The sequence below is a fragment of the Syzygium oleosum genome, unplaced genomic scaffold, assembly GCF_021117445.2.
Source record: "Syzygium oleosum isolate NSW1041296 unplaced genomic scaffold, Sole_v2.1 Sole_v2.22, whole genome shotgun sequence".
In the NCBI taxonomy this organism is placed as follows: Eukaryota; Viridiplantae; Streptophyta; class Magnoliopsida; order Myrtales; family Myrtaceae; genus Syzygium; species Syzygium oleosum.
In genome coordinates this window covers 99,404-116,182 of record NW_026607506.1, presented here as the reverse complement: position 1 = coordinate 116,182, position 16,779 = coordinate 99,404, and the positions used below count along the sequence as shown (strand labels likewise).

Genomic DNA, 16,779 nt, shown 5'->3' with positions numbered 1-16,779 from the left:
AATTTTGAACTTTTAAATGTATTATCAGTTTACAAAATAGTTTCGTATCCTTATTTACTAAAGAGGTGTGTTTTCCCTCATATTTGATCGGTAAAGCTTCCCCCAACCAGATAAGAGTATAAATGGATACATTGCCGACCCTCCAACCAGGAATAGAGTAAAATATGATTCTTTGCGAAGCTCTATTTTTATTTTTAGATGATTTTTAAATTTTACTTAATAGATAATGTTATCCGAAACCGAATTCAATAACTCATTCACAAAACTACCCTTTGCTCCATTGACAAAAATTCGTTTACTTGTAAAGTTGTGTAAACGCTAAAATAAAAATATCAATTACAATCTAACAATTTTTTTCTTTTAACTTTCATCATTTTAAGCCGAACTTCTCAATTAACATTTAAATCTCTGCTCGTATGATTTTAATTTTGTACTATCTTATGTTTGCAGCTCTTAATTTTTTTCTTTTACTTGGGCCAGATACCGTACTCAGTAGTAACAGCACCGGAATCCATACCACATCACTCTGCACCGCAATCAACCATTATTCTCATGCCTCAGGAGCATTTCCACCACTTGGCTCATGGTGGGTCTGGCGTCTTTATCCTCCTCCACGCACTTGAGCGCGACCTCGATCAGGATCTCCATTTTCCTCAGGTCGTAATCGCGTTTGAGCGCCGGATCCACCATCTCTTCCAGACGGGACCCCATCCTCACCGGTTCCATCATCTTAGCCCTTGCCCACGGGATGAGCCGGATTTGCTTGGCGTCCCCTCCGCTCTCCAATGAGTGGACGCTCGTCATCGGGCTAATCCCCGTCACCATCTCTAACATCACAATCCCATAGCTATAGACGTCCGACTTGGATGTGATGGACAGATTTGAGACCCATTCAGGAGCCATGTAACCTCGGGTTCCTCTGATTCTCGAGAAATCGGAATTCGTCACCTTTCCCCGGTCCATTAACTTGGAAAGCCCAAAATCCGCGACTTTGGGTTGGTAATCGGAGTCTAAGAGTATGTTCTGAGGCTTCACGTCGCAATGCAGAACCCACTCCAAGCACTCCTCGTGGAGATAAGCTAGACCCTTTGCAGTACCTACCGCGATGTCAAATCGCCTCTTCCAATGGAGCTCAGGTGACGACAAGTTCTGTGCCAGCGACCCGTGTTCCATAAACTCGTACACCAATAGCCTGTGCTTTCCCTCGGCACAGTAACCCCACATTTCTATCAAATTCATGTGGTTCACCCTCTCGATCGTGCTGGCCTCGGCCAGAAAATCGGCCTCTCCAGTTGTGGCATTGTTGAGCATCTTCACTGCCGCTACCCGATTATCTGGCAATAGGGCCTTGTACACGATCCCACACGAGCCTCTCCCGACCTCCTCGCTGAAATTCCTCGTTGCCTTCTTGAGCTCGTCATAGCTGAACCGCTTGAACCCAGCTGCGGCGAGGTGGTAGCTCTGGTGCGCCGAAGTGACGTCCTGCTGGTTCCTAATCAGGAAGAACCACACCAAGAACACCACCACGATCTCGATCCCTCCAACCACGCAGGCGATCCGGAGCATGAAGCTTACCGCTCCGTTTTTGCCTTTCTTGGAGTAAGTCCTGTCCAAGACCTTCACCTCCGCGGTGGGAGAGCAACTGTACTGAGTCCTCTTCACCAGCTGGTCCTCGGTGAAGGTCTTGTTCTTGGGGACCTTGATGAAGAACTCGCCAATTAAGCTGGGCAGGTTGTGGCCATTCAGGAGCTCGATCTTCGGGAAGCAATCGAACGTGCGGGTGGGGGTCGACCAGCTGTACTGGAATCCTCGGCAGTTGCACAGGTTCAGGCAAGTCTGCCAGCACTTCTCGAGGGTGGTGTTCAAGATGGTGTTGTAGTCGTAGCCATAGAAATCGACGTACAGGAGCTTCACGAACCTGATCTCGTCGGCGGCGCATGCATCGGAGAATGTGAAATCGGGCACGCAACCAGCCGACCAGTCGCCTGGGACCTTGGGGACGTACCCAGGCACGCAGGAGCAGCTCCGGCCCTTGACGGGGTTGTAGCTGCAGAGGCTGTTGTTGCCGCACACGCCGTGGATGAAGCAGGGGATGCCGCTGATCGCCTCCCCCGTCACGGCCCAAACGGTCGAGCCCGGCTCGCGGCTGTAGACCCGCAAGTTGCCATCGAAGTCGAGGGTCATCCTTCTCTGCATAGCTGCGACGCCGTAGTCGGAGGTGTAGAGCGAGTAGTGGTCGGAGGACTGGAAGTGGCCGAGTGGGTCGAGCACAGCGATGCGGCTGCTGTTGTAGAGGAATCGGCCGAACAGAGAGCTCTGGACCCACGGGAACGGCCAGTACACACCCGAGATCGACGGGCCGTCGAAGACGAGGCGGAGGACATTGTCGTTGTCGAAGTAAAGCTTGTAGAACCCGGTCGAGCAGTTGTACCGGCTCCGAGCGGAGATCAGGAACGTGTTTCTGTTGAGTGGCTGCTGAGGTAGGAGGGTGTCGGTCGGCGAGTCGAAGCTCTGCCACAGGACGACGCCGCTGTCGTCAGTGAGGACAAGGTTCCCGGTGTCGTTGAGGCGGAGCTCGGCGGCGGAGGGGGAGGTGGTGCCGGAAGACCAGACTTCGCCGCCAGCTTGGCCGGCGTCGGTGAGGACGAGGTTGCCCGAGTCGAGGAGGGAGAAGGTGGAGCGTCGGCCGTTGACGGGGTCCTGACGGTTGGCCATCCAGACGGGGGTGCATTTGGCGCCGGAGCAGGGGGGGTCGCTGAACCAGACGGCGAAGCCGTAGGCGTTGTCGCCGACGGGGAAGAAGCCAGCGGAGAAGGCGCCAGAGGATGAGACGAGGACGTCGTCGGGGTTCTCGACGGAGAGGGACGCGCGTTTGGCGAGACTGGGCAGCGCCAAGGTGGAGAGCTGACAAGATTGGAGGACGAGGAAGAGTTGGAGGAAGAGGGGGAGGGGGAGGAGGAGCGAGGATGGCGGAGCCATAGGACTCGGCGGCGAAAGACGAGTGCAGTGAATCTCGCCAAGGACGAGACGTATATACAGTTGAATGAATAGTTTGTGAAAATGAATTGACGGTTCCTCATCTAGAAAGGTTTGTCGTTACCTTTATGGTAAACGTTGACCATTGCTCACGATATCTGACTTACCCAATTAACGACAGGCGGGTGATTTTAATTGTATTGTCCACGCGGTGAGAATGTTCAATGTCCGAAGAGAAGACCCATACGACCAAAGAAAAAAAAAATACTGTCCGAAGACCCATGCGTGTTATAAGTTGGTCACGACTCAATAACACGGGCCGTGATAGGAATCAATATAAATATGCTCCATCCGTCCTACCCCGGAATGAGAGAGAGAAAACTCGAGACCATCTTTAAAAGGATATTTTTTTTATTGATCTCTAGCTGGCTGATTATCGTGAAACATGGATCACCATGTCCAGAATAAGGGAAGAACTACGAGGGATGCCGCTCCCAGTTTTAACTCGCTTTTAGTTTGCCTTGCTCGTTATTAAATTGGCAATTAAACTTATCGATAGTTAGTTCCGTTTTGATTTTATTTTCAACCAACTCGCTTTAATAGAGTCACAAAAAAAATTGACGTGGCAACTTGCATGACAATGACAATAACTAGTGAACTGCATGGTAGACTAACAAATTACTCAACTTTACAACTTTCTTTTATAATAGGTAGTTCAACATTAAGTTTCAAAAATACTATTGCACTTCAGTTGACCTGCATAAGTAAATAGGATTTTGCCGAGGATGCATATTCATCTTTTTCTACCTTGCATCCATTTGCTATCTCCATCGTAAGATTGCAGCACGTGTCCACATAATTATAGACCTCGCCATACTCAACCCAAATCTCCCCAAATCCTAACTAGCATCTCTCTCTCTCTCTCTCTCCTCACATCCACTTTTGAGCCCAACCTCCATGCCTCCACTTGCCGTCGCCACGGATGGATCACTACTGCGGTGACGAGGACGACCCGTTGCTTTTGTTCTTTTCCTTTGAAATTTCTCTTCCGGTGTTAAAACTAGAGTAGGCTTGGCGAGATCTCAATTATCAGGCTTTTCTTTCTATGGATTATATCTCTCTTTGCTGCACGTCCAAGACGTGCCACTGTTCGCCGTCATCTCTGAATTTTCTTCATCTCCCTGCGCATCAATGTCGCTGAGGTGGGACACAACAATCGATGGCGGACGGGGATAGAGACTGAGGTGTTGAGGTGGGACATCGGTGGAAGGCTATTAGGTGTGACGGATGCCAACGATTGATGGTTATCGGTCGTGGAAGAGACTGGGGTTTGTGAAGGATTTGGGGGGTTGAGGATTTTCCAAAGAGATGGTAATTTGGCATTTTTCTTGTGGGGTTTTGTCTCCAGGTTAGAAAGATGTATTTCAAAAATAGAAATATACTTTTTTGTTATGGAATGAAAACTCAAGTATGTCATAGAATGAAAATTTTAGTATGTTTTTTTTTTGTTATTCTCTCTTAAAGAAATTTTACAGTTTTCGTGGATCGTTTTCGTGTTATGTGTAATCATGGTTTTAAAAAATACACTACTCCAAACTAAATATGCTTAACAAGTGTCTCGAGAACACCTGTTGACATTTTCCCGAGAAATGTTGAAATCAATCACTTAGATTGCCACATCAAATTTGAAATGGGTTTTCCATCTTTCTCATCATTAGATTTATTTGATCGAAAGCAGAACTAAAGTTCGAGAGATTTATAAGTTAAAAAGTTAGATCGATATGCTTGTTGTAAAGGGAGCAAGTTGGGTAACAACTGCAATGATTTTCATGGAAGGTCCAGGCATATGGGCCGAGGTGGACAAAGGCCAAGTTAGCGTCAAAAAATGCGGCAATTATCTGATGTGGACACTCTCCGCATGCAATAAATCTTCATTTTGACAAGTGGTTGCATGTCCTAACGCGACTACTTGAGATTGGCCTGGTCTGGTTGGTTGCTTTACACGCAATATCTAAGTATCAATAAGAGAAATGTCAAATTAGAGCCTATTCAAACATTTTTTTAAACTCATCAAAGAGTGGACGGCCAAAAAGAAAAAAGAAAGTCTCATTAAACGGTGCTGTTAACTATTCAGGCAAACTATACGTTTTGAATATGATTTCGATATATAAATTTGCCCATTTGATGTAGAGGACATTCTCGAGCTGTGGGCATTTTTGGAATTTTCTTATAGTTATGATCTAGTTAATTTGAAGTAATTTTTACCTTTTTACGTTTTAGGTTATAGTTTATTTACAGCCAGTTTGTTGATACTGAGTTTTAAGCACTGAAAAATATTAAGCATGTCAAGGTTAAGTGTCGGAACAATACAAATGCCGAAATATATAAGTCGAATCTATTTGATAGAACCCGATATTCAAATCTTGAATTTACGTTCACCGCTTGATAACCAACGTAAGTAATCGTCTTAATGACAATGGACTTTTAACGAATGACATGGAATAGTGAAATTAATGTGGAATTTTATGGTCGTGTGCATATTGTATTAGCGAAATTGAGAGGTGTCAGTTATTTAAATTGAAGATCCAAAATCATATCCAATTGTTTCATAGAAAAATCAATCAAACTTAACATTGTCAACTAATACTGTGACATCCGGAAATTCCTACATCAATTACTAATATGTAGGAAATGAAGACAATAATTGTCATAAGTAGAAATCCTAGTTGGATTATCGAATTTATCATGCATGATAGCAAAATGTATTTATGTATCCATGACTTTTGGAATGTGATTTCGTTAGGATGTAATTACTGGGCATTCGTACATAGGTTGATTATATAGAGTGAGGTGAACCACGCATCGCCATAGTAATTGTTGGCAGGGATCGATATGCTCTGAAATAATTATCGAATAATTTTCAAAGTTAAAATTCACTAAGTTGAGATTTTCTTAACATTCGATAGCTTTTGTAGATAATTTCATTGAGTTTAAAATATTTTTCTGACTTATCGGTATTTAGAACGGGTACTGATTTTCTTGTGTCTTTACTGAATTGCAAACTATCTTGACGAAACATCAAATATCTTCTTTTTTTAATCAACCAAAATAAGCCACTTGTCACCTTTTCACTTGAACACTTCTCTTGATTCTAGACCTAGTATTTAACCCACATGCTTGTATTTTTGCCATTGAACTTAGTCATCAAAATGACATCATTCATGACATTTTAACTTAATCAAGGTTTGTAGCAATCATTACTAGTGAAGTTAAGAAAAAGAAAATAAAAGAACATCCTCTTTCCCCTTTCTTGGCTGAGACATCACCCCCTTCAATTTGCACTTCAAGAATTGCTTCATCTCCCCATCTTCCATAAACGAAACAACTTTTTCCAAATCGAGTTTCGATCGACCTCCAACTATCTTATTAAGTCGTGATTTTAGTCTCAACTTTCAAGAGTCTTACAAAGTGATTAAAGGCTTTGGTTGTTCAAGATCCCATTCAAGGTAAGTGAAAACTCTAGGGGCTAAGTTAGATTAATCTACTTAGTACTCTTGATTTGGTTGGTTATGTTTGTTAGTTTAGTTTAAATTTGATCTTAAGTGCAAATAGGTTCCAAGATTTACAAGTAGAGTTATAGTGATTTCTTGTCTATATTGAAATCTTTAATGCATGCCTAAAAGGTGTTTGAAAGAATACCCAAATGGTTTTGTTGCACCTTAGATGGGAAAGAATGAGAAAATGGTAAAACTAGGCGTAAAAAGGGTACTTTGGTAATTTTCTTGTCAAGGTATGGGGCAATTTCGAATTTACAGAAATGGAGAGGGGCTGTGAACATTGTTATTTTATGATTTTTAGTGTCTTTTAGTGGGTTTTTAAGTAATATTAATTCAAGGAAATCAAACCGGTTTAAAAAAATGAGTTTATAAGCTTTAGGGGTAAATTTGTAATTTCACCAAGTTGAGGGGTGAATCTGTAAATACTGAAATTTCTGGGGACTGTTCACATTGGATGAACCTTATTATGATAAGTGGTTAAGTTATTTTTAGAGTTCATTGCTTAATCTAGACAAAGTATCTAACTATACAAAATTGGACCTAATTGTGTAATTAATTTGGAAGTGGGCTGTTTTGGCAATTTTATAAAATATGTGTCATGCCCATAGTGTAAATAAAATACTCGTATGTTTTAGATGAAAAATAAATGGCTTTTGGTGTTTAATTTAATTAATATGGCTTGATTAAGTGAAAGTGTGAAAATGGTGAAACTAGATTTGATAATAATATTTTTGTAATTCGACTAAGTGTTGTCTATTAATCACGTGGCCGATTCTTTGAGTTGTCGATGTTCATACTGTTGATTCTTTGAGTTGTTGATGTTCACATGGTCAATCATTTGCGTTGTCGATGTTCACAATGTCGATGTTCACGTTGTCGATGTTCACGTGGTCAATTTATAAGCATAAGCTCCTAAGTTACCGATTACCTATCTTGGCTTCCGATTATATGATGAAGGCTTAGCATGGAAAGAATGATGATATATTTGTTGAAGTGCACATAATTAATTATCTATCATTAATTGCGTGAGAAATGGCAATTGTTATGTTGTTATGAAATATATGTGAATGATGTCACGTGATTAAGACCTTTGGCATGGCCTAGATGCCATGGAGCGAATTCCCTTGCATGAGTATGTGGATGATACTCTGAAGTTAGTCAGATGTTCTACCGTATGAGACGATTCTCTACAAGGTTGAGATGATATGAAATCTTGTGATGACATGACTCGTGTAGTCATGGTATGACATGGCTCTTGTAGTCATGATATGTGTATGGTGTTAAGAAATGACCATAATCACACGGATGTATAGTGGTATATTTATCCTTATTAATGAAGAAGACACCCGTGATGAATGGGCCAAGGCGTGGCAAAGGGTATGAATGATTCCATCCCCCATGAGTCGGTGGTGACGATGCCTCATTAGTCGAGATGCCTCGTGAATAAAAATAGTCCTGGCCAGTGACGAATGAGAACTCGTGTGTAAATTGATTAAATACAATGTGGTATTATGAAATAATATGTCATATGCTTGCATTTGAGTGAATGACATTATGCAATGTTGTTAATGACTTTCATTGGCGTATCATGATAGAAAAGGCATTGTAGTTACTTCATCACTTGACGAACATAATTATCTTGTACTCGTCTTGAGGTCACGCTATTTTGTTGATATCCTTGCTATTAAAGAGGAAAAGTGATGACTAATTCGAATATGTAGTTAGAGATGTAAATTTTGATGTATACGATGATACATGCTCATAGAAGATTAAAATGTTTGATATATCGAATTTGGATTGGATGATAAGTGCTTGAATCATTTATGATGCATCTAGTCCTTCTCGAGTATTTGAATTATTCCGTTTTGAATACAAGATTGATTAAGGAATCGGTTACATTTATATAAACGATAAAAGGTATTCCTTGAATTATAGTGCTTCATATAAGTGTATTGTGATGAAATATTGATTGTATTATGTTGTGATGCTTCCGGATCGAGTGGTAAGATGATCTTCTATCTTAAACCTGGAGAGTTCATTTACTGAGCTTAGGCTCACCCAATATTTTACAGATTTGTTAGGTTAGGAATTCAAGAGAATTAGATAAACGCTTCCGAAGATCACTATTAAGGATTAGATCAGAGTGCGCAACGAAAGTGAATATGGGTTTTTGTACATGGAGTTTTGATGTATATTTTCTAAGGTTCAATTATTTGTACAATTGAGAATAAGTTAGTTATTTATCGGAAAATCGAAGTGGAGTTAATGTATATACTCATTCGGGGTTCAAATTTTATGAAAATTTGGGTCGTTACAGATACAAGATGTCTCGATCAGCAAATAATAAAAATACAAAATAAATATTTTAAAATAGCACGAAGATATGAACAAAAAGCCTTTAGGAGAATACTAAACTTTCTTATGGTCTATGTGAATTCTAGTCGCTGTCAATAAGTATGTTCGGCCGAATTAAGGTTTTCGAGTGATTTTTCACCCAAATTGTTTATTTTAGTCATGCCTTACTCTATGTTAGCAAATCCAATTGATAATTCCATTAGAAAGTTTGAGACTTTCAGCATTTTAGGGGGGTTATCAAACAAGCCCCCAACTATTGAACATTTCATGATCGTAGGAACCAATTATACAACATGGGCATTGTTCTTGACTTTTCAATTGTGGCGTTTGGTCTTTGGATTTTATTTATTAAATGCTTCAAAAATTCGAAGGACATACCAATATAAAAGGTATTGACCCTTCTTCTCGAGAACTTTTCAAAGTTGGAATGCAAAATTTATAATGATAGCAATTGCCACCTGAAAAGGACTCTGTACTATACAAGTCACTCTCTAAACATTGCTTGCGACAATTCTTTTTTTCTCGTCCACGCACATCGAATGGAAATATATTACAATTATTGTTGGTAGACCTCGTCAAACGAGCGGGTAATCTGAGGGCGCGCTTGCAAAATGGGAAGGGCTACGCTGAATGTTTAGGACCTGAGGTGGGCGTGGACAAAAACTTCGATACCCGAATCATTGGGCAGGCTAGGCCTAGGCAAGAGCCTTGAGACACGGGCCGATCATGTATTAATCAAAAGAGATTATGAATAATTAATATTAATGATAATACTTTGATATATGATAGTAGATGACACTGATAAGATATTTTCAGTTGATTTCCATTTCTACTTTTTTTTAGCTGAAAAGTCATGAAAAAATATAAAATATAAATGATCTACATATCAATTTCTATATATTGCAAAAGTTTCAGGTGTCTCGAATTAAAAAAAAAAATCAAATTGCATAATCCATAATATTTTCATTGAGCAAAAAGTGCAAATCAATTTAGATACGATTCTTTGTGTAATTTATAAGATGTCATTTTGGTAATGATAAATGTATATAGTAGCTAATAAGCCATCGCCAAAGACCCTAGCTCCTCTCTCTTCCAATCGTACGTAGCACCTTATATTGTGCAAACCAGGAGTCGGTTAGGGCGCCTCAGATCGTAAGATCTTCCAAAATCCAATATGGCTACGAACTTAAATACCATACTAGAGTCGCTACTGATCAGTAGAGGTAAACCTAGATCGATTGGATTCAATTAGCGTAGGGAAAATCAAACTAACTAATTGCACGTGTAAAGGAATTGGTTAAAGGCAATCTAGAGATCTTAAGTCCAGGAGTCAGTCATGCATGGGATGGATTAACATCCCACGACGCCTTTTCGGTACCACGGCCCTACTTTTGGTTAAGTCACGAGTCATTTGTAAGTTAATTTCCTAAGCACACATAATGTTTTCGAGAATGTTGCCAAAACACTTATTCGGTGACGTTATCGATCAACGAAACCGGTTTTCCATGTGTAGCGCGTGACTCCATTTATGCGTGCAAGCGTAGTGAATCTGGACCTACAATGGTTCGAACGTATATACCGATACTTACACCCCATTCTATCGATAGTTGGCATTGGCAGGAAACATTCAATTGGGCCGACTTGACTTGGACCCACCAACTTATGGATCGGATTTTGTTAGCCCGTTTGATTTGATTTTGACCCACCAGACAGTTTTCCAAGTCCAACTCCATCTCTCGTTTCTTCATTGATCACATCTACTACTGTTCAGTATTCCCATTAGAAGTAGTCCTATTAAATCATCAGGAGATAATTAATGATTTATTGAAAAACTCAACTCAAGGGCTCAATTTGTCATTATAGTTAAACTGGAGTTAATCTCTTCAATTATCAATATACATTTATCTCTATCCAATGCACGTAACATTTACATCATCTAGATAATATACAAGCCGTGTAATCTTTTCTCAGCTAGCCACCTTCATTATTATTGATTTTGATATTCCCTTAACTTCTAAAGCTATAAGTATACAACATATCGACATAGCTGGCAATGGGTAGTGTAAAATCGAATTACATAATTTCCATTAAAAAAATTAATGCTCTTCGAAGTTTAAATGAACATAGTTTATTACTTGGTCATGAATTCGTCTAATTTTTGTTTTTCCAGTTATCGTCACGTGATTGGCAGTTGGCACTAGCTCTTAACCATTAAGGGTGCGCATGACAATCATTCTATGCCCGGGAACTATTTCTGAACAGAAATGATTTTTTTTTATTCTGTGCCCGGAAACAATTTCTGTGCATTTGAAGGCGTTTGGTAAACTGTCCAAAATTTCTATTCCTGGAATAGAAAAGAACAGAAATGCGTTTGGTAACTACACACAAATTTCTTTTTATTAATAATATTTTAATAATATTTTGAATTGTTTAATTTTTTTTTCTTTCTACCCAGGCCATGGCCGGTTCGTCGGCGACCGGCCACAGCCAGAGGCCGGCGAGGGCGTCACGGCCCTCGCCGGCCGGGCAGGGCGAGGGTCCCCCTGCCAGGCGAGGGCTGGACCCTCGCCGCCTAGGCGAGGTGGCTCGCCGTCGGTCATGGCGAGGTCGGCCTCCCCCAGATCAAGCGAGGCCAAGCCTCGCCGTCGCGACCCACGGCGAAGCCGACCTCGCCGTGGGTCGCGATGGCGAGGTCGGCCTCGCCTAGATCCAGCGAGGCCGAGCCTCGCCGTGGGTCACGACGGCGAGGTCGGCCTCGCCAGATCTGCGAGGCCGACCTCGCCATGATCGACGGCGAGCCGCCTCGCCCGGGCGGCGAGGGTCCGGCCCTCGCCCTCGCCGGCGGGGGACCCTCAACTCCGCCGGCGGCCGGCGAGGGCCGTGACGCCCTCGCCGGCCCTGGCCGGCGGCCGGCGCCGGCCACCGGCGACCGGCCACAACCCAAGAGGAGCAACACAAAAAGAAGAAAAGAAAAAAAAGAAAAAGAAGAAAAAAAACTGATTCTCAAAATTGTGCCGAGAAACAAGAAGCAACTTTTTTTTACTTCTTGTTTCTCTTCCAAAACTGTTTCTCGGCACAAATATTTGCAAAAATGTGCCCGGGAACAAAAAGTTTACCAAACGCATTTCTGTTCCCAAACTATTTCTGGGAACAAAAGAACAGAAATTTTCACTGTTTGGCACGTTACCAAACGGGCCTAAGTGAGATTTGGAACATTGAGACTTCTCCTGACGTGACCCGAGTCTACTCATGTCCCAAACCCAAATTTTTAAAAAAAAAGAAATTTTCTAGAATAATAAATATAAGATGAGATGTTGACCGTAGTTTGCTTAAAGCAAATCATTCACTCCCTAAACTAATTTATTTAATGCGACGAGTTAAATTGGGGAATTTTTGTTAGTTGTAATCCACTTAGATTGGGGAACTTTTATTTAATCCCAAACCCAAATTAAAAAAAAAAACGAATTCTAGGAGGATAAATATAAGATGAGATGTAGACCTTTGTTCGCTTCAACATTCACTCCCTAACCTAATTTATTTAATGTGACAAGTTAAATTGGGGAACTTTTGTTAGTTGTAATCCACTTAGGCAATGTTTAGTAGTCGGGATAAAATTTAAGATATGATATATTTTATCATATCCTGTGTTTAGTGTCTACCCAAGAAAGGATAAAGTCGGATATAGGAGGAATATAACCCGGATAAAATTATCCCATAGGGGACGTAGGATAAGAGTAGATAGGATTTTTAATCTCCATAATATAAAAGTTATTTTTCTCGAATAACAAACTTATTAAATTAATAAAATTAAAATAATATTGGAATTTTAATATAAAAAATTCAAAATAACAAAAACATAAAAATAATTTCGTTTTTATTTATTTTTATTTTTATTTAAATATTCAAATTTCTTTCGATCTTATGATATAAATTTCATATATATATATATATAAATACATTTAGTATTTATATTTATTAAATATTTTGGGTATATTAGTATAGTTTACTATTTAATAAAATTTTATTAGAGAATGATGGAAGGGAAAAAAGAAATTAATTAAAAAAGTGTTGACACCTAAATTTTGGAGACCCAATTAGTCATTCATTGCATAAAAATTAGGGATCGATCCAAGTCCCTAGAAAAAAAATTAATTAGTTAAATTGCATATAGATTTTAGGAGCATTTATAGTAATTGGCTCATATAGTTGCATTTGCATTGGTCCGGCGGCGGATGGACTCGAGTGAACGGCTCTGAACTTAATGAAATTGGACTAAGCCCGCGTTCAAGAAAATTCTTGGCCAAGCCCGTGAACATTATAAGAGCTAAAATTTTCATTGGAAAATGTCGAGTTGGAAAATATTGATTTGTTAATCTTAATATTATCACGATTCAAATTGAATGAATTGATATTATCACGGAGATATTGCAATATTTTCTTTGAATCAAAATAGGAAGTAATTGCAAGCTAAAAAAAAAAAAACCTAAACTTTGCCTATAAATACATTCAATAAGGATTCTCTCGGGAGAGGGCACCCAATTCATACACACGGAGAGAGAGAAGCAGAGGAGTCGTGTGGCCATTAGAGAGAAATCGTGAGGGGGGCCATACAATTCACAGTACGGCCATTATTGAGAAGAAAAATCGTGGGGGTCTCCGCTTTCGACTGGGAGATTTCTTTCTCTGCCAGATCCATCATCCACAGAGAAACACACGGCCACAATTGAGAGACATGGCTACATAGAGAGAGGCCACGGCAGAGAATAGGGCGAAAAGAGATAAAAGGTGGAGAGAGGGGAGAAGTGAGCCATCTCCTTCTCGTACCAGCAAGTGTGCCACTACGGCACTTTGTGGTGTTCCAGGCAAGGCCATCGCGCCACCAACAGTTCCAGTTCAACGTCCTGGCGAGGTCTTGAAGTCCCGGCGAATCCTACGAGCTTTTGGTTTATTTTTTAGGTTTCTCAGCGGTCTTGGCACGTTTTCTAGCAACAATTCAGCAAGGATCTTACGGCATCAGCGTCCTCGGCACGAAGACCAGCTTGCTATCACGTCCAACAAGGATCCATCCATTGTCGTGATTTCCGGTGGGCACCATCACTTGCCGTGAGCCCCGCCGCAAGCACACCACCGACGGCCAAGTCCTGTGACTACGAGTCATTGTCGCCTTGACACCACCACCGCGTGAACCGTCGAGCACATCACCGGTCGCTCGTGATCCATCGTCTAGCACCGCGAGCCACCGTCCGCCGGTCCAAACTTGGAAAGCAAATATTGCGAATTAGGTAAGAATCTTCATTAATTCGATTTTCGTATATTTTGTCGCCTAATTTGTGAAATTGCATTATTGTTTGAATCTTCAAATATTATTCATATCAATGAAATCCTCAAGCAGATTTAAATTAGGAATTATTTCTTAATTTCATAACGTGCTATGGTCGTAAATCCGATCTCCTGAATCAAATCTTGGATGTTTATTACTTGTCAAATTTGGATAGAATTTGAAAATTTCAAAATCTTTTGAATATGTCCAAGATATTCTAGATAGCAAAATCTTTTTCAAGATGTGATCGGTTAGGAAAATCTCCTAATCCGCAACCGTACACATGGGAATAAGTCTATCTATCAGGCTTTAGATAGAGTTATTTCCATAGCGGGTACTTCGAATTTTTAGGGTCGATCTGTCAGGCTTCAGATCGAAACTTAATTCGAAAGATTTAGCGGTTATAATCTTTCTACTAAAAGATTTGCGACTTGAATTTAAATTTGAAAATGCATAAAAAATACAAAAAAAATTCATAAAAAGAAAATCCAAAATTTTTTTTGCACCTTTGAACTCTAAATCAGAATTCATCAAAATCGCCGAATTGAGCATTTTTCTTGAGATTGGTACCGAAAGGACATTAGGGTAATCTAGCGTAACCAAGTCCCCAGATTTATAATCTCTGGTTCGTAGAAATAAAATAGTACTCCCGCTATTTTATTTAGGTTTCTAATCAACCTACCTTAAATGATTAGTGGCGGCTCCCATTGAAAATATTTGCATGCTCATAATTGGACCTAAGTTGCGAATTGGTAGAGTTTGGGAGAACTCGAGCTAGGTTAGTCAATTTAATTGATCTAGTAATCCATTAGCCTAAGATTGGAAAACCTGATTTTTAGGTCGCGACAAAAAGAGAGGGAAAAATAATAAAAAATAAGCAAATAAAAATGAAGTAGGTAAGAGTGTCGCGAGATATTTTTATCATCTCCGTTTGTACAATTTTTAGGTTTATTTACACTAATATGATGTTCATAGCAAATAATGGACATGATAAGATGTGAAAATCTCTGATTTTATTATTGTAATTCACCAAACAAGAGATAGGATATAGTAAATCCCTAGGATTTCATATCCTATCTTATTCAGTCCTATCCTGATTAGAAATCCAGACGACCAAACGTAGCCTTAGAGAATAATAAAATGACAAATGTGGAGTTCGGTGATTGATGTTAATTTCTGAGCAAAAGTAATAAAAAAGTGGAGACAAGAGACATCAATGAGTTGGGAATGGGCTGACTTTTTTATCTAATTAGCTGAAAAGCTAATTAATGATGATGATGCTTCTTTGTTGCGAGTTCCTCCATGCATGAATACATATACAATTGAAGCCATAACTAAGATGTTTGATATATTTTTTTCCATAGTAATTACAGTTGTCAAAATGAGTGTTAGTTTTTAAAAAGATGTTTGACCTATATTTCATAGTTATAGCATCTCAATAGGGCGTAGGAAGTTGCTCCATTCACTTGCACATCCAGCCCCAAATTAGGGTATAGCGTGGGCGGGGACATAGGGAGAGAGAGTGACAGAGAGAGACGAAGAGGATGGGTGCACCGGTAAGTTTGATATGGTTGGTCTCGCATACTGAGTTTCCATGGCTTGTTGAAATCCGTTCCCAAATGAGAGTTGATGGAACAAATGAATTTTGACACTCATTTCCTTGCTCTGAGTCGAAGCCGTCCATTTGCAAGTTTCAGGTCGAGGCTGAATGTTACTCAACTTTTCTTTACTTCAAGCTACTTATTTGGCTCATGCTTACGCTTCTACTCAACTTAGTACCTATGCCGTGATTTCGTACTATTAACAATACTATGCTCTACATATGGTTATAAAAAGTCCAGTTAAAATTGACAAATAGATAGCTCATACAGTTAGCATTCGTTCTAACTGTGAAACTGACCTGTGTAAAGAATGAGGAAAGGGCGAATGGTGTTGCTGAAATAGACCCAGAAGAGCACAGGCGGTTCATTGAATGAAAGGGGGCCTGAAGTTCGGGTCGGAAGCATACTTATTCTTCACTCAAGACCGTTTTAAATGATGAAATCCTGCATTTTTTCGAGGTCACCTCGGATTCACATAATAGCTGTAGCATCCTCTTGTGATTAGCCCATCTTAGCTTATTGTCAACTTGTGCGGACAACTCCATCGGTACCTTTGAACATAAAATTCGTAGGAAAGAAACCGTGAGCATCGAGCAATTGATGATAGAGGTGCCATTTGAATGATTCTACGTCAACTTGTCTTGACGAAAAAAAATGCCGCTCTCAATCAATTGTTAGTTGCCCCCCTCTATGTTCTACTTTATCTTGAAGGGAAACCCAAGACACTCCTATCACTTTCTCCAAGATCGACCCATTGCCATCTCTTTTATCACATAAACATAACAATGTCAACTTGAGAGAGAGAGAGAGAGAGAGAGCTGCCAGCATCGACTAGATCTACAACTTTTCTAAAAATTTACTTAAGCTAGTTCTAGCCTATCATTGAGTGAGTTCACATATTGTATGTACACAATCACCACTGGCAAAAACTTGTCACCATTCGACTCAATTAGGTCGGATACCTCTCAAT

The 16,779-nt window shown here is 40.3% G+C and overlaps 1 protein-coding gene across 1 annotated transcript; it reads right to left on the bottom strand.

Annotated features, from left to right (window-relative positions):
* Positions 1-280: 280 nt before the first annotated feature.
* On the bottom strand, positions 281-3,054 carry LOC130140868 (putative receptor protein kinase ZmPK1). The gene has a single exon (XM_056321418.1). It carries the CDS (start codon positions 2,977-2,979, stop codon positions 538-540), a length of 2,442 nt encoding a protein of 813 aa, XP_056177393.1. The 5' UTR covers positions 2,980-3,054; the 3' UTR covers positions 281-537.
* Positions 3,055-16,779: the final 13,725 nt, after the last annotated feature.

Bases quoted from the DNA above. Each gene is read 5' to 3' on its own strand.
- LOC130140868 (XM_056321418.1), bottom strand. From the start codon at position 2,979: ATGGCTCCGCCATCCTCGCTCCTCCTCCCCCTCCCCCTCTTCCTCCAA.